At 47.8% G+C, this 20,744-nt stretch overlaps 2 protein-coding genes across 3 annotated transcripts in view; both read right to left on the minus strand.

Moving 5' to 3' along the window:
- The window catches only part of PCYOX1L (prenylcysteine oxidase 1 like), a 154,709-nt gene that overhangs the window by 88,314 nt on the left and 45,651 nt on the right, over positions 1-20,744 (minus strand). The window lies entirely within an intron of this gene.
- On the minus strand, positions 14,799-15,691 carry LOC144768996 (toll/interleukin-1 receptor domain-containing adapter protein-like). The gene has a single exon (XM_078652984.1). The coding sequence runs from the start codon at positions 15,552-15,554 to the stop codon at positions 14,862-14,864; it is 693 nt and encodes a 230-aa protein (XP_078509110.1). The 5' UTR covers positions 15,555-15,691; the 3' UTR covers positions 14,799-14,861.

The following is a 20,744-nucleotide window of genomic DNA, read 5'->3' on the forward strand; positions in this document are numbered from 1 at the left end:
CGTACGGCTTCGTGGAGCTAGTGAGTTTTAAGCTTCTCGTATAGCACCTATGTGCTACCGCTAAGTGTAGCTTGTCGGGCAGCGGGTTTTGGCCAAGGGGTGGAACAGTGTGTGTACTTGTGTAAGCGTCATGATAGTGGCATCCGTGGCTGTATCTGCCAGGTCTTTCCCACTCAACCAGCTGGTAGTCCATTGCAGTTGCGCTGCTAGATAGTAGAGCTCCTGATTGGGGACTGCTAGGCCTCCAGCCTCGGTAGAGGCATAAAGCGTCTTCAGAGCCACTCTGGGCTGTCCCGTATTCCAGATCAGGTTCCGGATTAAGGTCTCCAGCTCGCGAAATATATACGCGTGGGGACATACACGGGGAGGTTAGCATAAAAATACAATAATTTGGGCAGCGCTATAATTTTCGTTAAAGTGACCCGGCTGGGCACGTTCAGGGGAAGAGTCCTCCAGAAGGTCATCTGCGCCCTCAGGGAGGAGATTGCCATTATTAGATTACCCTCCAACACGTCCGTGAGGTCTCGGTATATACCTATCCCAAGGTAACGGAACGTGGTTGAATACCAGACAAGCCTTTCGTCTTGAACTATAATTGCGCATTCCGGCGTGGCTGCATCAAAAGAGTACACGCCAGATTTGGCCCAGTTGACCTTGAGCCCCGACATCTCTCCGAAGGTGCGGAAGATGGCAGTAAGCGCTAATGGGAAGCGAGTCAGGTCTCTAATATAGAGCAATAGGTCATCAGCATACAGCGATACTACGTGTATGCCATCGGCCAGGGGAATGCCCCAATCCGCGCCAGAGGCCCGCAACTGTGCCGCCAGGGGTTCCATCATCAGTGAGAAGATTAGAGGGGACAGGGGGATCCCTGCCTGGTCCCCCTGCGCACTCGAATAGGGTCTAACAGCCTGCCCGTGCGGACCCGTACCGGGGGCCGCTGATACAGAAGCTCCACCATGCGGATGTAATCATCGCCCAAGCCGTACTTCTGCAACACCAACACCAGGTAAGGCCATTCTACTGAGTCGAATGCTTTCTCAAGATCGAGCACTAGACATCCGGAATGGGGCCATCGACTTGTGGCGAAACTCTGCACCCTAAACAATAGCCGGATGTTGTGCGAGGTGCTACGGGCCGGTACAAAACCGTTTTGGTCGGTGTGGACAAGATCAAGCACCAGAGGAGCTAATCGTTGGGCCAGCGTGGAAGCCAGGATCTTGTAATCTGTATTAAGAAGAGCTAGTGGGCGGTACGATCCCAGTCGGGTCCCGTCTCTGCCAAGCTTCGGGAGAGAGATCAAGTTTGCTTCGTTCAGTGTGGGTGGGAGCGCAGAGTCGGCAATCGCCGACTCATATATCCGCAATAGTTCCGGAATCAGAATGATAGAGTAAGCTTTGTAAAACTCCGCGAGTAGCCCATCGGGCCCCGGGGATTTGCCATTAGAGAGAGAGAAAATGGCTACTCTTAGTTCCTCAGATGTCAGCGGTGCACCCAGTTCGTCGCGTTGCGCATCATCTATCTCAGGCAAGGGTAGAACAGATAGATACTCTGTTATATCAGCAGGTGAAGCCCGCAGTCGGGACTGATAAGTGTCTGTGTAATGTTCCACAAAGGCATCATGAATGGCTCTCTGTGTGTACACAATGGTGCCTAGCTTGGTGTAAATTGACGTCACTGAGGTGGTCTGGGCATCCTGTCTGATCAGCCACGCCAGTAGTCTGCCCGATTTGTCCCCAAAATGTTGAGTGCGTGCCGAGTGGGCAGCGTAGTTCAGATTTTTCAGCCTGTCGAGCAGTCGCATGTGTGCCTCTCTGGTCGCCAATAGTGGCCCCTCATCACTTTCCACCGCTTCCCGTTCCTCTTGCAGTAGGTCAGATTCAATACGCGTCAGCTCCCCGTCTATATGCTTCTGCATGCCCACTTGTGTGCCCAGACAGTGGCCCCTTGTGACGACTTTGAATGCGTCCCTTTCGAGTTGCGGGGTAGAAGCAGTGTGGTTATTTTCTTCAAAATACTGTAAAAGACGTGTCGAGAGTGCGTCACGGAACGGGGCGTCCAAGAGCAAATCAGGTTGGAGCCTCCAGGTAGGCACCGGCGGATGTGGACGCTCCCAAGCCAGTTCCAGAATGTGAGGGTTGTGATCGGAGTGGGTGCGGCCCATGTAATATGTGTCTGTGACATGGGGGAGCAGGTCACTTGTCAGCATATATCTGTCCAACCTGACATGCAATGTGTGTGCGCCTGAGTAGTAAGAGTATACCTTAGTGTGTGGGTTACGACTCCGCCAGGCATCATGCAAATCCCACTGTAACACCCAGTTCGTGAGTGCCCTCATGGCCCCAGTTACCGGCGCACTGGCTAATGGCGGGAAGGAGCGGTCGAGGGCAGCGTCCAAGACACAGTTATAGTCGCCTCCCAGCATCAAGGGAACACCGTGCCAGGGCGCCAGCACTGTCAATAGCCCCGTAAAGAAGTCTCCCTGCTCGGTGTTAGGGGAGTAAAGGGATGCAAGGGCGACCAACTGGCCGTCCAGTTTGCCGTGAATGACCACGTACCTACCCTCCGGATCTACCCTGCAGTGGGAAAGTGCAAATGGGACCCCGGGACGCACCCAGATCAATGCCCCTCACGCATAAGCCAAATTTCCAGTGGCGTATAGCTGCCCCCGCCATCTACGGTGTAATGTCTGTGTTTCCGGGCCAGTTAAATGGGTTTCCTGCAAGAGGGCTATGTGTACGTGGTGTCGCTTAAGATACGAGTAAATTTGGTAACGGCGCGACGGCGTGTGCATGCCGCGCACGTTCCACGTGCACATTTTAATCACTGACCTAATATGTCTGGGTATTCACCTTCTCCCCACCTCCCCGCCCACCCCCCACCAGCAACCAACACTGCGTCCCACTAAGCCACACATCCACAGTCATCATCAGAAAGCCAGCGTGCACGCTCTGAGTGTGCATGAAAGAAATAAAAAGGGGAAACAAGTCAACCAATGCCATAAACAAAGAGAACAAAGGAACAATGCCAAAAGGTCGACAGCAGAACATGTTGTCGTCCAAACACTCTAATGAGTCAGTGAAGTCTTAAGTCCAGGGGAGTTGCTAAGCGCTCGGCGTGTCCGCCACAGGCGTGTTATATAGTCAAGTAGAGGACGCCTCACCCTACACAGGCGTCTCACGCCAGTCGGCTCAGTCATAACAGGTTCTCGCCCGATCAGGGGGCTGAGGCCCTCCAGGCGCGGTGCTCTGCATCCAGACGTCGCCTAGGCGCAGTTCCTGTCACATCACCCACCCCCAAAGGTAGGGCCATCTTCGTCACCCAACTTCCCAACCACCATACTGATCCAGAGCTTTCCCAGCGTCTCGGCCCCCAGGGTAGTACTCACTGCACCACTCTAAGTGAAGACAAGATTCAGCCTGGGGTCGAAGTCCGACTGTTCATGTCCAACAGGCGCCCTGTGGACGCCGGGTCCAGCATAGCATTTAAGACTCTCAGAGACAGGTAAGGCACACCGGACAGTCCGTTCCATCATCAGTGGATTAGATCAGCAGTCTGTGGGGTGACGTCCGGGAATTCCATCGACACTTGCGAGTCTGGCAATCCGTAAATGCGCTGGTCGTCACTGGGCATCTCGCACGGGCTGGCCTCCAAGGCGGCGTCTGCATCCAAGGAGCCGCTGATCTCCGCTACCATCCGAAGGGCCTCTTGCTGTTCAATGTGGACGTGATCGGCCGGGGGGGCCTACCTCCGTCTCCACGCGTAGCCGCCTTGCCGGCAATGACCTGCGTCTGCACCGGCGCCGAGGCCCTCGTGAGCGCCTCAAGGACGATGACGACGACAGCTACGCGCCTGGATCCGCAGTCACACCAGAGTCCAGCCACGCCTCAACCGCTTCGGGGGTGTTGAAGAAATGAGTTTTGTCCTGGGCCACCACTCGCAGCCGCGCTGGGAAGAGGAGGGAATATTTCAGGGCCAGCTGGCGGAGCCGTTGTTTCACCGCTAAGAAAGAATGTCTCTGGCGTTGCACCTGGATTGTATAATCAGGGAAGAGCATGATCTTGGCATTTTCAACCCGTATCTCCGGCAGCTTCCTGGATCCCTGCAAGATGGCATCACGGTCGCGATAGTTCAGGATACGGATGAGCATGGGTCTGGGGTTGGATCCCGCTGGGGGTGGCCGGGTTGGCACTCGGTGAGCCCGCTCTACCACGAAGTGTTGTGAGAGTGCGCCATCTGGCAGCAGGGTCCGCAGCCAGTTCTCCATGTGGATTTCGGGTTCCCTGCCTTCCCATCGTTCCGGCAGACCTACAATGCGGACATCATTTCCACTCGCCCTCCCTTCCGCATCTTCCGCACGGTCTTCTAGGAATTCCACACGGTTGAGGAGGTCCTGCACATGCCTGTCCGTTTGTGTGACTTTGGGTGTAATGTCATTGATGGTGGCCTCCAGGGTGGAGGTGCGGTCCGACAACTTCCCATGGTCGGCCCGCAGGTGAGTGAGATCTATAGCAACACTATTGATCTTTGTTTCCAGGGAGGTGCGGGTCAGCTGCATCGACTCCTCCAGCCGCTCCATCGCCGCCAACATCGCCTCCAATTTGGAGGCAGTTTGATCTGGGTCAGACAATTTAGCCGCTTTCTCCATCTTCCCCTTCACCTGTGTACCACCAGCTCTGGTCCTCGTCCTAGTTCCCCCAGACATGGGCAAAGCGGCGTGTGTCGCAGCATGAGCGCGTCCAGTGGCCTCCCCGGGTTCCAGGGAGGCTGATCCGCCTTGAAGTCCGGAGTAACAGGACACTCAGGGGGCGCAGGACAATGTCATCGCCTATCCGTGCAGGCGGGACCGCACCGTGCCAGGCCAAGAGTTGGTAATGAGGCAGGAGTGGGGTGGGGCGGTGGGCGCCCCCTCCCAGCGCGGCCGGCACCCTCCGATATAGCTGGGTAGGTGTCCCCCGCTGTCAGCAGGAGCGCAGGGTGGCATGCAGGTGTCTCCGGCTTCAGTCGGCTGCCTTCCAATCCCCAACAGTCAAAGGGACCTCCCGGTCCACCCCAATCGATACTTCGCGGCAAATGGCGGTCGCGCCCAGGCACCTCGGCGTAGAGCGCGGCTCCCCCGCTTCGGGAGATGTCCTCCGCTAGCTCCGGGAGTCAACCCCCATCTTCAGTAGGGCGGAGGATGCGGGGTACGAGGCACGGTCTCTCCCCCCCGGAAGGCGACGCCCGCAGGCGCCAAGAGATGGGCCCGCACTGCAGCAGAGCAAATGATGCGGGGCTTGGGCTGCTGCCCCCTCCCTCGGGGGGGGCATCCGTCGTGGGTGCCAGCAGGCGGGCTCACCCCAGAACAGGATGGAGAGTGTCTGTTCGGCAGATCCGTGTGTGGCTCGCCAGGTCCGCCCCAGGGGTTCCCAGGCTTAGACCTCGGCAGCAGGGCCTCCTGTCTGTTTTCCATCCCCGGCCTCGCGTAGATGTGAGCGCCGGCCGGGGAAACCAGCAGGGGAGGCAGCCAGCCTCCGCCGCGACCGAAGCGGCCAGGAACAGTTCCGCAGCCCCAGATTTGGCTGGGCTGCAGAGATCGCCCCCACGCAGTTCCGCTGCTAATTGGGGCCGGGTCCGGATAAAAGAGACGGAGAATTGGCCTGTGTAAGGGGAGGTCAGCTCGGAGCTCTACCCAGGCACGTCCTCCGCCATTGCGTGCTTAGCCACACCCCCATCCTTCCTGACCTTAGTGCCACTTTCGACACTGTCAACCATAACACTCTGATACTTTGGCTAACAAATGTGGGAGTGACCATCACAGCTATAACATGGCTACAGTTCTTTCTCAGCGACCGGTTCTTTCAGGTCTTTGAGGGAGATGTTGTCTCTAACCGGTTGCCTCTCAGCTGTGGGGTGCCTCAGGGCTCCTCCCTGGGCCCCACGCTATTTAACATCTATATGTGAGCCCTGGAAGACATTGTCCAACCATTTGGCATTAAAATAATCACCTACGCAGATGACACACAGCTTGTGGTGGCATTGAACCACCACGAGAGGTCATCTAGCACTCTAGGCCCCTGCTTAGAGGAAGTTTCCAAGTGGATGGAACTCTCTTGCCTTAAACTCAATGGGGAAAAGGCCGAGCTTATGCTCCTTGGCAACTCCCCCTCCTTTAATCCTGTTCTGCTCTGGCCTAATTGTCTCGGGCCGGCACCAGATCCGAAGATCCAGATTGGCATGTGGCTTGATCATTCACTCAGCTTCAATCACCAGGCAGCTAAAATCTCTGCCACGTGCTATGGCCTTCTGAGGATGCTTCGTAAGATCCTTCCCTTTCTCCCTTTTCAAGCAAGAAGGATCATGGTCCAAGCTCTCATCCTCTCCCACTTGGACTATGGGATCCCCCAAATCTACCATTCATAAGCTCCAGATCAATCAGAACTGTGCTGCTTGCATGCTCCTTCAGATCCCTTGTCGACAAACTGCAAAACCAGCACTAAGGACCCTTCATTGGCTGCCTATCAAGGGGAGGATCCAGTTTAAGGCCATGTGCCGGACCCACAGGGTCCTCTGGAAGAAGGACCCAGCTACAATCCAATCCATGATTACCCACTACCAACCTCCCAGAGATCTCTTCTCTATGTCCTCCTTCCTAGTCGCCACACACAGGATAAGGGAAGCTAGATGCAGCGGGCGCTCCTAACACTGCTAACTCTTGGAATGCCATCCCACTAAATCTGCGGAAGGAGCCTAACTTGCTGTCATTTTGAAAGCTCCAAAAAAACGTTCTTTACAATGACTGATCCTAATCCTCTACTTTTCTGCCTCTCTGTGTTCGTCCGCAGCGCTGGGAGGCCTTAGGGTAGGCATTGCGCTATATACATTTTATTTCATTTCATTTAAGAGGGTGGGATGGCCAATGATGACGCAGGACACCCAGGGGGTGTGTGAGATTATCCCACACTTTTTTATAAATATCCTCAGGGTCCTATTTCCAGTGGCCAGGCGTCCTACAAAATTCCTTTATGCAGGTCTCCGGGAAAAGTTTGAGGCTCGATGTAGCACTTGTAATACAGACCCATTACGAGCCAAATTGTTGGATATGTTGCTGTGCATTTTCTCTTAGGCCCAGTAAGGAATTGCAGTGGGCACTGCTAAAGATTACTTGTCTGCCCTTTTGCATTTGCCCGACTAATTATCCTTGTTCAAATCACCAGTTATGGTACGTTTTCTCAAAAGTTTGGTACAAATATTTCCCCTAAACCTTGTGTGATGCCACAGTGGAACCTTAACTTGGTCCTTACTTTCCTGAAGTGTACTCTCTTTGAGCCGCTACACATCTGTTCGCTACATCTGGTAACTCTAAAGATGTTTTTTCTCATCCGGATAACCTATGCTCACAGTGTGATTGAGCTTAAGGCTCTGTCACTTCAGGCACCTTACACCACCTTCTTTCCAGACAAACTGGTGATGAGGACCAGAGCGGTGTTTCACGTCAGCCAATCCATTACTCTTCCCAGATTCTTTGCCACCCCGCATCTCCAGAAAGAGACTTTACTGATTAGATACCAAAAGAGAACTCACATTTTTACATTGATCACACCAAAGACCATTAGAGTGATGAACAGCTCTTTGTCAGGTTCTCTGTGGCAAAGAAATACAAAACGGTGCAAAGGTGACTATATCCAGATGAATAGTTCTCTGTATTAACATCTGATACACGATGGTAAAGAAGCAGCCTCCATAGAGGTTGAAAGCCCGTTCTTCAAGGGCCAAACCAGCTACCACTGTGTTTGCACGAGGAATGCCTGTTCTGAAGATCTGTCAGGCTGCGACATGTGTATCAGTGCAGACATTCACCAAGTACTACTGCGCTGGCAGCCAGGTCCCATGATATGGGTATTATGGCCTTTCGGTCTGGCAGGACTTTTTGGTCTGACCCATTACACAGATTCACCACTTTGGAAGGTACTGTTTTGGTATCCATTCACAAGGTGAGGAATCTCCAGTTAAGAATACCCATCAGAACAACAAGTTCCATCTTGGGTAATGCTGTTTCTGGTGGATACTCTCTCAAACGGCAGATTCCTCACCACCACCTCCTTCCCCGTTCTATTGAATGGGCTCTTTTACAGCTAAATGGGTCCCAATTTTAGAGATCAGCACACTGGCAAAATTGATTACTGTTGGGCTCCGAGTCTAAGGGCACCAAGGATATTCATAGGGAAACTGGTGTTGGCGTGCCTGGGTGGCAGCTGTGTACAGCTCTGGCTGTCGCTTCTGGGGAGGAGCAGACTCTGCGCTGGGCTATGCGGCGTCGCCTGCCAGCACCCAGGACCTGTGTTGGAAGAATTTTCTGGATCCAGTCTGGTGTCTGGGGATATTTCAAAGGTGAGGAACTCACCGAGCCTTATTTTCAGCATTGTACTGGCACTGGCACAGTGTTTTAGTAAAACAGCACAAAACCAACCCAATGAGACAGAAATCTGGAAGTAGAATAATCATTATTGCATCCTCCAACTAATTATCCATTGACACCTGTAGGAATGTCATATGTGGGCTGGACAATAAGACAGCATAATTCAATCTGAAAAACTGTTTGCTTTGTCTTAGTGTTTCCTTTTTTTAATTTGCAACTAATTTACATGTTATATTATTTACTAAATAGGTTTTCAGAAATGGAAGGAAGATTTGTATTTCCCTTCATAGAGTATTATTGAAGACTAGGAAGAGGAGGCAGCCAAGTTTGATCATAATGGCTGAAAAACTGTAAACAGGAGGGCGTCAATGAAGAACTGCCCATAGTTTCTTCCCTACCGAATATTATCTGTCAAACTGTGTACAGATATCATGAACACTGGCGTAATGTCCCCTACTGTGGTATGTAATCATGTGCGCGCCATTCTGAAAAATATAGAAAACACATCTAATTTAAGCAACAACAAAAAATTCCAGCAAACTCAACTTAAGGAAATTTGGAAAACATCTAACTTCCAGTTGCGATCAGGACTGTGACAATGGAAACAGTGGCATGCTTTTCCAGATGTCTAGAGCACACTGGATAGATACAGCAGTTACACTATAGGTGAGTGTAAATTGTTTATACTTGCATATATCTGCCTTTATATCTTCATCTGTTTTAGGAGGATTTGCATTGCATATTGGAAAGATTATATACTGATACAGGAGACTTGTTTGTGTTCTGTGTTGTTTAATATTAACTCACTGCCCCGCATCATTCAAATATTAGAGAATCAGCTATGCCCTGCTCACAAGGAAGCTGGACTATGGGAACACTCTCTTTGTCGCGATCCACAAAAAACTCTCGAGATGGCTGCAGACCATTCAGAACTTTCTGGCCAGAATAACTCTCAACCTCCCACACTACACTCACATTACACCAGAAGGGAGCTCCAGGTGATCCCCATTCACAAACTAGCATAATTCAAACTTCTTACCCACACTTTTAAGGCACTCCATAACACTGGCCCAGCATACCTCAAAAATCGCTTCTGCTTTCACAAACCTTCCAGACATCGCTGCTCGTCCGGACTCCTACTTGCACATATTTCACTCTCAGGGAAAACCAGATCCGGCGATAAAGCCTTCTACTACAGTGCTCCTAATGCATGAAATTACCTGCCCATACACATAAGAGCCTCCTCCTCACTTCCTAAACTCTGCAAGAAGCTAGAGACCTTGGTTTTAGAGTAGTCCCACAAGGCCCTATGTATGGCTAGACTCATGTCTGCAAAGCGCCAGGATACTCTCCCATTGATAGAGTGCTCGACAGATCTGTATAACATAACAATACAGAATGGCTGATTCTTATGGCAAGAATTTGGCTATTTTGTTTTCTGGTGGAGCAAAGAGCAAATTAAATGTATATATAAAGTAAATTTTTTAGGTCTCGCCTACACAGCGCGCATGCGCTGCGTAGGAGAACCTTTAGCCGCGGTTCCGCTCTTTTTCTAAGCACATACTCGTGCTTGTGGCGGCATACACCTTGCGTGCGTGCGCAGCAGCGCTCCACGAGTATGTGCTTTGAAAAAGAGCAGACTGCGCACGCACGCACCACTCCGGGGTCAGCAAACACATGCACGCACCTCTCTCCTCGCCCACTCACCAACGCAGGTAGTTGGGTTTCCAAGGATGTCTCGCTGCTTTTCCCATTCTTTCTGTCTGTGTAACGTTAACTGTTTCACTGTATTTTTTCGCTTTCTTTTCCTCGCTGTGTGCATTTTTTTCCTTTCAGCACTTCCTTTCTCTTGCGTTCCCTGTGTTGTCTTTGTCATCTGTGGGTCTCTGTTTCGCTGTATTTCTTCGCTTTCTTTGCCTCAGTGAGCATTTTTCCTTCTAGCTCGCTCTCTCTTGTGTTCATCTTGTCTTCGTCATCTGTCCCTGTTTCGCTGTTTTTCTTGTTGTTGGTCTTTGTAACCTGTTTCTGTTGGTGTGTGTTTTTGTCCCAGTTTCTGTCTCTTGTTTGTTTGTGGTCTCTGTAGCCCGTTTTCTCTGATTCGCATTGTTTTTTCTTCTTTGTCTTGTCATAACATTCCCCTTGGTTTCCTCCCCTCCTGGCGTTGTCTTGTTGTTGTTTTGGAGTGAAACTCACTTGACACTCAGCTGACAGAAAGTAGAGTGTTCCGAGTCTGTTAACAAACTTTGTTGGATGCAGCCCGCTTGTTGCAGCTCTTTCTCGCACTCTTCCCTTCACCCCCCCCCCTACAAAGGCGAATCTCGTCAGGAGCAGATCTTTGTTTGAGATCATATTAACATTATGTATATATTCCGAGGCAGTAATGGATCATCTCTTTCAACTAGCTTTCCTCTGCATTTACTTGCTCGTTCACAAACACGGTGGTGATGAAATGCACCTTCAGGCTGCGGCATGTGGTACTGTGCCAAAAATAAACTTTATTGGTGTTTTCCATCACTGAATATAAGCCAAAGTCGCCACATTCTTGCATTTCTTGTGTGTTGAATCGCATCAAAGCCTACGTGTTATTTCTCGCGTTTTTTCACAGAGGTGTGGGCTTCATGTTTTGAATTGAATCGCGCAGTTTAAAGCTTTCACAGTTGAATTAGAATTTAGGTCTGCTGTATTCACCGTAGATTAAGTAAATGCTCTCACCCACGTTTCGATTAGGTGAGGTGTTAATATTCCTCTGCTCAAAGCAATGGAGTAGTGTATGTCCCCACGAAGGATGCATAGTGTCATCGATTTCAAACGTGTAGGATTCTAGGAGCTATGTCCTATCTCAAGAATATTTATTCATTTATTGGCTATTTATAATCTTGTAGATACTCAACATGCCGTTCGTACACCAGCAATGCCCTTGGTTCAACAGCATGTTAATGAACACGCATCAGCCCAACTTCTTTCCTTGGTTTTTGTGGTGTCTGGTAGGGAGGGATAACTTTTCTCGCACATTCAGGCTTTTTTGGGGAGGGGAGTTCTTTCAGTCGTTTAACAGATTGCAGTTTCTGTGTGTGTTTTTAGGTATGTCGTTAGCCAGGGACTTTTAATTTTATCTATTTTATTTGTATAAAATACCTACTTATAGTACCTACTTGTGTGCAGCATGGCTAACCACTTATATGGTCCCAAAGGTGAGACCTATTGGCTATGCCAATGCTTGTTTTACATGTTGCATGTTTTCAACTATTCCCAGTTATGGCAGATAAAGGATCTAGTTTATCCAGATTTACAATGTGTGCTTAGGTGATGACGCTGAGACTTTGAATTCTAATCTATTGTAAGTATCTATGTGGCTTTCTATAACACACATCTAACCAAAGGGCAGTGGCTCTGTAGAAGGTCAAAGACAAGCATTAAGTCAAGGAGTGATAATAGAGGTAGCCTGTTTATGGATGGTTAATGCATTGCAATGTAGCAGTTTTTAAAGAGGTGCATCTTAAATCATTCTTATATTGGAGCAGTGTTGGGGTGTTACTGATGCTCAAGATCTAGGATGCACAGATGGAAAAGGTCTGCAGCCTTATGCTTTTTTCTTTTTTTACAGTTCTTAGTTTGCAGTCTGGTGGTGTCCAGCCTTCGGGTTTGCCAAGAACTACCACAGATAGTGAACGTATTTGCAAGATAAGCAAGAGTGCTGCTCTGATGGCTTTTTAAAGGATGTTTCTGGTTTTGAGGATGATATGGGCTGGCAAGGGGTGCCAATGCAGTTCATCTGGTTGGGGATAGGACTATATTTCTTCATTCCCTAGATAAGACGTGCAGCGACATGAAGGATGCCCTTAAGAGTTACCAGTGTGGGGTCTGAGATGACATAGAGCAGGATGTTAACCACCATCCAGATGCAAGCGTACATAAACTTGAACAGGAAATGTATATCTTGAGGGTGAGGTTGGTTTCCAGGGTGAATTCAAGTGCCCTGCCATTTAGTAAAAGTTGTTATTCAAAGCGGTCAAGTTTCATGTCATTGAGCAAATAACATGAATTATTGGCAAACAGCAGGAATTCTTAGTTGGGGGAGGTTCCGATAGGTGCTATACATGCTGGTCTGGACAATGAGGGAGCAGTATTAGGGTCATTAGATGTCTGTAGCGGAGGACACTCTCAAGTAAAGTTTTGTATCATCATATTGGTGAATCTTGATGCTGTTGTCTGTGAGTACTAAGCGACTGCATGTAAATATTGAAGATGACAGGGGGCAGTATGGAACCCTCGGGGCTGCGCAGGTAATAGGATTTTTTTTTTTTACCTGGCAGTGCCCATTTGAACAAATTAGTGTTGGTTGGAAAAGAGAAATATTGAGGCTATTGCTGATGAATCTCATTCGAGACTCCAGAGTGCATATTATGGTGGTAAGGTCAACTGTCGAAGGCAACTGAGAGGCCCACATTATCAGGAGATAGGGGTCACCTTCATCTGTGCTCAGGTGGATATATTCCATGATGTGTACAGTAGTAGTAGTAGTCTCTGGGCTGCAGGGTGACCTGAAGCTAAACTACCAGTTTAGCAGGAGATAGCATTAATGTGATCTTGGAGTTGAACACAGGCTACTTTTTCAATTATCTTCCCAGTGATTGATAGAGGAGTGATAGGCTGATAGGTGGTGAGGTCAGCAGGGTCTAGTGAAGGTTTCTTTACGATTGGGAGGATTTGACCTGCCTTGAGGGCTTCTGGGAAGAAGCCTTGAGAGAGGGAGGCATGGACAATAATGAATAAGGGTGAGACAGCGTTCCAAGAGAGATTTGATGAAGGAAGAGGGTGAAATATCTTCACAAGAAGTGGCTTTGCGGTCGTGGAGTATGTTGATGAGACATGCGAGTAATAGGGCTTTGAGAACTTACCAATGTGAGATTCTGCAGAAAGGGCTGGGAATAAGTGACTTCAGTATCATTAGGTCATTGGAAGATCCGTTTTATTTCCTATCTATGGATGGATCATTCATTGTCAACAAGGCCTTTAGAGTACTAGGGAGTGGAAGGATTTGGCTTGCACTTGCAAGTTTTAATTTGGGTGTGGTTTCCAGAGATGTAATTTGAGAGGTCATGTGTGATGTCACTGACCATGTCATGAGTGATGTAATATGTGAGGTCATAAGTAGTGCATGCGGGGGGGGGGGGGGAGGTTATAGTTTGCTCCGTTAACTAGAACTGCTGAATTTCTCTAGTTCTGTACGAGTGAAATCCAACTATAACATCCCTGTAACCTTTGTTTTTTTCAGTTATATGGTGGTCCTAGGTTCCGCTTAGCGAACTATTTTCATCACCTCGAGCTACGGGCTGCTTTGTGTATTGTGCATTCTCCAAGGCATGACTCCTAAGAAAAAATGTGGGTGGACTTATTAGCATATGGAATTTACAATGATGTCATGCCCCTACAATATTCCTCACTTAAAAAAGGAAACCGCTTATTTTGCAAAAACAACAAATAAACATAACCACAAAGAAATGTGAAAACAATATTTTTTTGTTTTCCTTCATATAAATCATAAGTATGTTTTCCACATATTAATGTGTAATTATACTTGGACAAAGCTGAAAGTACTAATATGTTTAAACAGATGTGGAAGTTGGCAATCAAATTTTTAAACTGCATGTAGTGAGTAACCACAATCGGTTGGGTGTATTTCTTAATCAGTTAAACTTGATTTTAATACGTCTCTCGCTGGTGTTTATTTTCCAGCTTCAAAGCACAAATGTGTTTCACAGTTGGTTTGCTAAGCATTAGAAGGGTTAATGGTGTGGAATTCCAGTTTTTTCCCAGTGAAGAAATGTATAGTTCCCGAATGAGCTATTCTCACAAATGAAGGGGGTGTTATGGAGATTAACTAACACCTTGGGTCCAGGTTATATGCACAAAGTGTATGCAAATGCAAGTGGTTGCATTGCTGGGGCACACGGTGACACATTGCATCCACCTCCTTTAGTCTAGGTCCAATGGGAGTGGAGTCCCCTTTCTAGAAAAAAATAGAGTGGGGAAGGCCTGGTACAACTATGTCCACCCCCGACTTGCGCCTAGTCTGCCCCCTACTGAGTGCTTGCATAACATTTTTTCTCACTGTAACAGGCTTTTCTTCTATTTTACCCAAGACTCAAAATGCAAGCCAGACCTATCGGCTTTTCCAATGCTAGGGTTCTGCAGAAAATTAAAAGCAACGTTGTGACTGCCATTCAACACAAATCGTATTATACAGTTGAACCAGATTACCCTCTTTAACTAAAGTGACCATAAATCTGGTTGATTGTCAAGGAGCCATTGGCTCAGATAAACTACCTGTAAAACAGAAATGAAAAGAGCTGGAACACCAGATAACCACAAAATAAACAAAAGATGTGGGTAGAATGGATGCATAAAGTGCAAATTCCAAATGTCAAGTCTGTGGCCACATCCTGTCCTGAGTCCAGAGCTCTCAGCTGGATTCTTTGCTGCTTGGGCTGGATGTCGTCCCCTGCCCGGATGAAGCGCCGCCACCCCTCGCCCTCACACTCCTGCACGCGGCCTCTTTGAGATAGTTGGTCAGCGCCGTCTTTATGCGCAGGAAGCCGGCGTCCTTCCCCGAGGAGGCCCACACTTTGTACATGAAGGTCAGCTCCCGCGGGCACTGCGCGTGCTCCAGGTCCTTTATGAAAGGAATGATGCACCCGTGGGACACCGGCGCCAGGGCAAGCGCCTGCTGCATCTGATACCCGCACCAGCAGTCCTCCAGGAACCGCGGGGTGATCAGCAGCACCCAGCAGTGGCTGCTGGAGAGCGCGTCGCAGAGCTCGGTGGGGATGGCGCCCCCCGCGGCCGCGTCCCGCAGCTGCAGGAAGCAGCGGAACGCCTCGCTCCCTCCCTCCAGGAAAGACACCAACTCCAGGGCATAGTCCAGGTCCCCCTCGCCGTGGCAGACGCACACGTCGTACTGCTTGCTCCTGCGGAAGGCTTCCACGTCCGCGGTGTGCTCTGCTGGGGGCCGGGAGGGCTGGGGCGGAGGCGGGATGCTGCTGCTGCTGCTGCCTCCAGACGGAATGTGTGGTGCACCCGAGGAAGAACCGGCGCTGTCCTCCCGTGCGCCCCGCAGGCGCCTCAACCAACCAGGCTGACTGAATGTCTTCCGCATCAGGAGACGGACTGAGGGAGGCTGAACCGAAGAGATGCCTGGCCAGGGCACTCGGGAGTGGGGAGGGCGCGGCTCCTGACCCCTCTCTTTACTACTTCGCCTTTCCAGGCTCGACCGACGGCTTCCTCTCTTATTACTTTCTCTTTCAAACGTCTTTGCTTCCTGCTCTTTTCTCTGGCAACTCCTTTTCCGCCTGTTTTTCTCCGCCCCTCGAACTCAACCGCACCCCTTCTAGCCCCCTCTTCCAAATACTCTGTTCTCGAGCCTCCATGCTGTTGCCGCTTTCTGTCCCCTCCGCTCCACTTTCTCTTCTTCCGCTTCCTGCCGACACTCTTCCCTGTTGTCGCCTCCTAAACTTTAGCCCTCCTCTTTCTTTAAACTCCCGTCACCTCTCTTGACACGTCCTTGCTAGTTCTTCCTCCTCTTGTACCTGATACTTTTCTCTCTGTTCTCCCCTTTCCGCGGGTACTACCCGTGCCCTTACACGGGGCTTTAAGTGGGATGAACAAATTGGGGGGGTCTCTCAAAGGCACGTGGCCAATATAATTAAGGGCGGGGCTTAAAAACACATAAGCATCTGTGCTTAGCGTAGTGTGCCGCCCGGCTTGTATTTTGCTGTTTCGGTCATTGCTTCCAGGCAGGCGCGCAACAACCATTGGGCTGAAGGGGCTTCAGCCCCCCCCCGTCAGGTTCCGTGGGCTGGGCTGAGGCAGCCAGGCAGTAGTCAAGGGTCATCGAGGGTATTTTTCGATCCGTCCTAAAGCCCTGGCGGTCACAGCTTTCCTTTTGTTTATCCTATTTACATGTTTCTTTCTTTTAGCAGACTCCCCTGCATGACTCTTTCATCCCTTAATGGCTGTATCTGCATGACAACAGCGGCGAGACTGGCAACGTTACAGGGTTTAAAGGTGTGAAGTATAGTCAACCCCTCCCCCTGCCCCCGCCCAGGAATGAACAGAGTATCCTGCAAACAAAAAGGAATACACCCTCATCACAACAGACTTTTGCAGAGAATGTAGGGAAGAGATGATTGTAAAGTTGGTTTATGTACAAAGGGTTACCACATTTTCAGATGCAAATGGGGACGAGGCTGGTAAGTGAATAGCAACTAAATCTGCTGTTAGCGTTTTAAAAATAAAAAATAAATCACTCGAAACTCTTAACTATTTTGCTCAGGCAATTTCATTTTATTTTATAATGACACAAAACTAAAATGACAGTGGGGTTTAAAATGAACACAGTACAGTGAGTGTTACAGAAAGTATAGTAGTCTTGAGGAGTTCCCGATGCACACCCGGATATTATAGACAAAAATAAGACTTCATCTGGAGCACAGTGAATGTGAAGCTGCAATTATTGCATTTACCAACTGAGTATCAAAGTCATAAAGGCAGGTCATCAAAAATGTTTAGAGACAAATATTGAACAGCAAAGACTCTGTTAGCTTTAATAATAATTTTGGAATTGTGTATGTTGCTTGATAATAATTTTGATGTGATATATGCAGGGCCACTGAAATTCTGCAGAAGGGGAGAGCCAAATTATGCAGCAAGGTTGAGTAAATTATGTGGCATAATGCTGCACATTTTGTTATAGCATCACTATATTAATTTGTAATTATTACACTTTTTAACACTGTCTAAACATTGGTTGCATCTCATTAATACCAGTTTAAAACTGAAATACAGATATAAGCAACAGAAAGGTGACCAGTTACCATTTGCCAAGGTCCTTCCACTGTGTGGCAACATGTAGCTGCGTTTTTAGTAACTTTTGAACGTTTAAGCTAAAACATTTTTTTTTTCTGTAAACATCTGCAGATTGTGGCAAATGCAGCAAATATTCAACTATGCGAAAAAAGCACAGCCATACAGTTGCATACCTCCAGTGGCTCTGGATATATACCTGTATTAACTGCTTGGACCTTGTATTTCAAACCAGAATAACTATGAGCTTTTGTTGAGTTACAAGGTTTTTTTTTACCAGCTGTTACTTAAAAATATCCGCTATTTAGGTAACACACTGGCCAGGTGGCAATCCGATGGGAAATTACAGCATGGATGGAAAAATGGATGAATGTGGGGCAGAACCACAGAGCGAAAGTAACAGGCTATAGGAGTGAGGGAAGGAGCAGGGGGAAAGGTGAGCGTATGAGGGAAATAATCAGTGAGATGCAAGGAAGAAGGTAAGAGACAGGGGAGAGCTGACAGTTGAAGATTAGGGCATGGGGGTAAGGGGTGAACCGCAACTGCGGACACTCCTGACATATTGAACCTATATTGCTCATTATAAAGCATACTCCTGCAGCTCTGGTAGCAAAGATTGACACTCTAGTGCTTGATGTAGGATTAACTCTGATCAGAAGAAACTGGCAGTTTTAATATCAGAAGCCGAAGCAAAACTGACATGAGATCTGAGTGCTCAGGAAGCACTTTGAAAACGAGCAAGAGAGAATCTCATTCCTTGAATAGAAGGAAAGGTATGGGGACCAATATTCAGATAGGGGGCCTCACGGAACAAACAAAGGGCTTTAGCACTGAATGTTGTTTGGAAGGGTTACTAAGTACACTTACAGCCTATTACCTGACAACATTCTTCTCAGTTGAACAGGCACAGGCCCATATTATAACTACTGCCATCCAAAGGGCCAGCCAGGCCTACAATAATGTAATCTACTGCAACTACAGAGTTTGCTCGATTTTGTTTCACTTGCCACAACAGAGCTAACTGTTATACTTCAGACAAAGAGGCATAATCTTGCAGTGTGCTAGTTGAGATGACCCCAGCACTGCCAAAAAGTGGGCAGGCAGGGCAATTTTCTTCAGATTCAGCTCCTTGAAGAGGCCATGCAATACGCTATCAGTGAGACTGTCGGCATGATGTGCAGCATTTTTCTCAGGGTGAAGGGTTAACTGTAATCATAGTCATGCTATGAAACAGATCATGCCCATGCTGTGACAAAAGTCTGGCTTCCAGTTGACAGGTTGTGGTAGGCAAGCATGCCTAGTCAGGTGTTTAGAGCCTCCTATATAAGGCCTTTATTGTTATATATTGAGCAACATTATGGTGCATTAAACAATATCCAAGATAGGTTTCTGCACATTTTGCATCCTGAACAATTATTTCAAGGTGCCTTAAAATATAATGATCCTGAAAAAAGAGTCACAGTGAAGGAAAGCAATTGCCCAGGGTCACACAGTTTAGGCAATATAGATAGCCAGGGTTTTGGGTCAGGGCACAACAAAAGCTCCAGTCTGGCCTTGATGGACAATACACAATTGATGATACACAAGTACTGATTTTTCCAGATTGCACTCCAATGGTGCAACAACAGAGGAGAGCATATCTGGATGTTAAGAAACAACTCCCTAAATTACACCTCAAGTACATGTTTTCATTCCCAGCGGATCTGAAAGTCTTGTACAATGGGAAATCCCACATCTATACTGATACATCAGCAGTTTGGAAATGGGCTGAAGCTCTGACAAACTCGGGTAGCCCTATTTATTTGTCATCCCAGAACAGATTGAAATCCAGACCGCAACGTACGAAAAAAACACAAAAGATTGACAGACCATCCGCTACTCTACACAAGCTGAGAGGGCTGCTGGAGCAGTGGAGGCACTCCATGAATCGCTGGGCCTGATTATCACCAGTGGCTTAGTAGACAGCACATTGGTGATTAGTGGCAACACGGATGACGCGGAAACTTTCCTGAATATGGGACTCGTGGCTAAAGCTCAGTACGTATGCAAAATAAGAAGGCCCACTGGCTGCTCTTAGTTAACCTGGGCTGGGGAATATTGCCTGTTAGCATTCACTCATGGAAACTTTAGGTGCCAGGTTAAAGCTGACCCCCAACACAGTTTTTTTGTATTACTGAGGTATACATCTTAATGTCTGCACTTATGGAAGGATAGGCTATGTCATATAAAGAGTACATTTTAAAATAACAAAGTATGTGCTTTAAGGTGATATTCATATGCACTGTAATAACATGATTGTTTTGAACTTTATACAATGTTTATTAAAATACCAATTATTTGGAGCAATGTAGCATTGATGATACTGCCCTGGAGTGTATTGCCTTTTTTCTATCTGAGAGGGCATAAACAGTCCACTTCCCCGTATTTTAGTCATGTCCGAGACCTCTCACTTGCAGAATCCCACAGAGCTTTTCTCGGAGCCCTACATTGTTTACTCTTTATCTTATTAAGTTCACTTTATTTATACAACCCTTTAGTTTCTCTGTGATGTCCTACACAGATGATATCATAGGATTATTTTCTTTGGCAATGCTCTGGGGTCTACCCAAGAGAAATTATGATCTTGCTTTTTCACAGTTGCCTCCTGGATCAAGTCAAATCAAAACTAAATTGTAACAACACAGAGGGCTTCATCTTTAGGGAACCTTCAATGAATAGATATGGTCTTTAATTTGGTGGTGATGGAGCTGGACCCATAGGCCACTCGAGGTTGACTTAGCAAAAAATCCTGATTTCATGTTCAACGACTTTTTCTCATTCTTTCAATAGATCAGGCACATTTTCTACTTGCATTAACAGCAGCCTCATGTTATGCAAAACCAACTCTTCTTGCTATAATTCAACTATTTTCTCACAACTAGATAATGGAAGTCTATCTTTGGCTTCCTGCTTTCAAATCATTCAAACCCTCCTGGATGCCTCATCTGAGGACTACCCCCTTGCTTCACAATCTCCTCTCACTCACTGTTGTACTGTCTATTGCCTTTGAACGTAAAACAATGTGACGTCAAAGTGTTGTTTCTAGATCTTGGCGCTCTCCATAAAACAGCTTCTTCACCATTGTATCACTCTTTATATTCTTTCCAAAATCCTATGCTTTGCAGTAGTCAACTGCCTGCATTCCTAACATTAGGCAAGTACCTATTGGATGCTGATGCTGCTCATTTCTGGCATCAAAGCACTGGAACTCTGTCTCCAGAGACTTCAGCCCTTCCAAAAAAAAAAAAAGAAACGTGCCTTTTCCATATTAGTGCAGTCTCCACCTCTCCTTCATTTATTGCTCAGAACCAGGCTGCTTGGTTAGGGTAAAAGTGCACTTTACATATTATTTCCAATCATTCATTTCATTCAGTAAAACAATAACTATAGAAGTATGCTTAAACTGCACTATTTGCCACAATTTTTTGAACCACTCTGGGAGGAG

Source organism: Lissotriton helveticus, chromosome 7, assembly GCF_964261635.1.
Source record: "Lissotriton helveticus chromosome 7, aLisHel1.1, whole genome shotgun sequence".
NCBI classification, from domain to species: Eukaryota; Metazoa; Chordata; class Amphibia; order Caudata; family Salamandridae; genus Lissotriton; species Lissotriton helveticus.

What these genes read in the sequence shown, in the direction of transcription:
- LOC144768996 (XM_078652984.1), bottom strand. Translation starts at nt 15,554, where the DNA reads ATGCGGAAGACATTCAGTCAGCCTGGTTGGTTGAGGCGCCTGCGGGGC.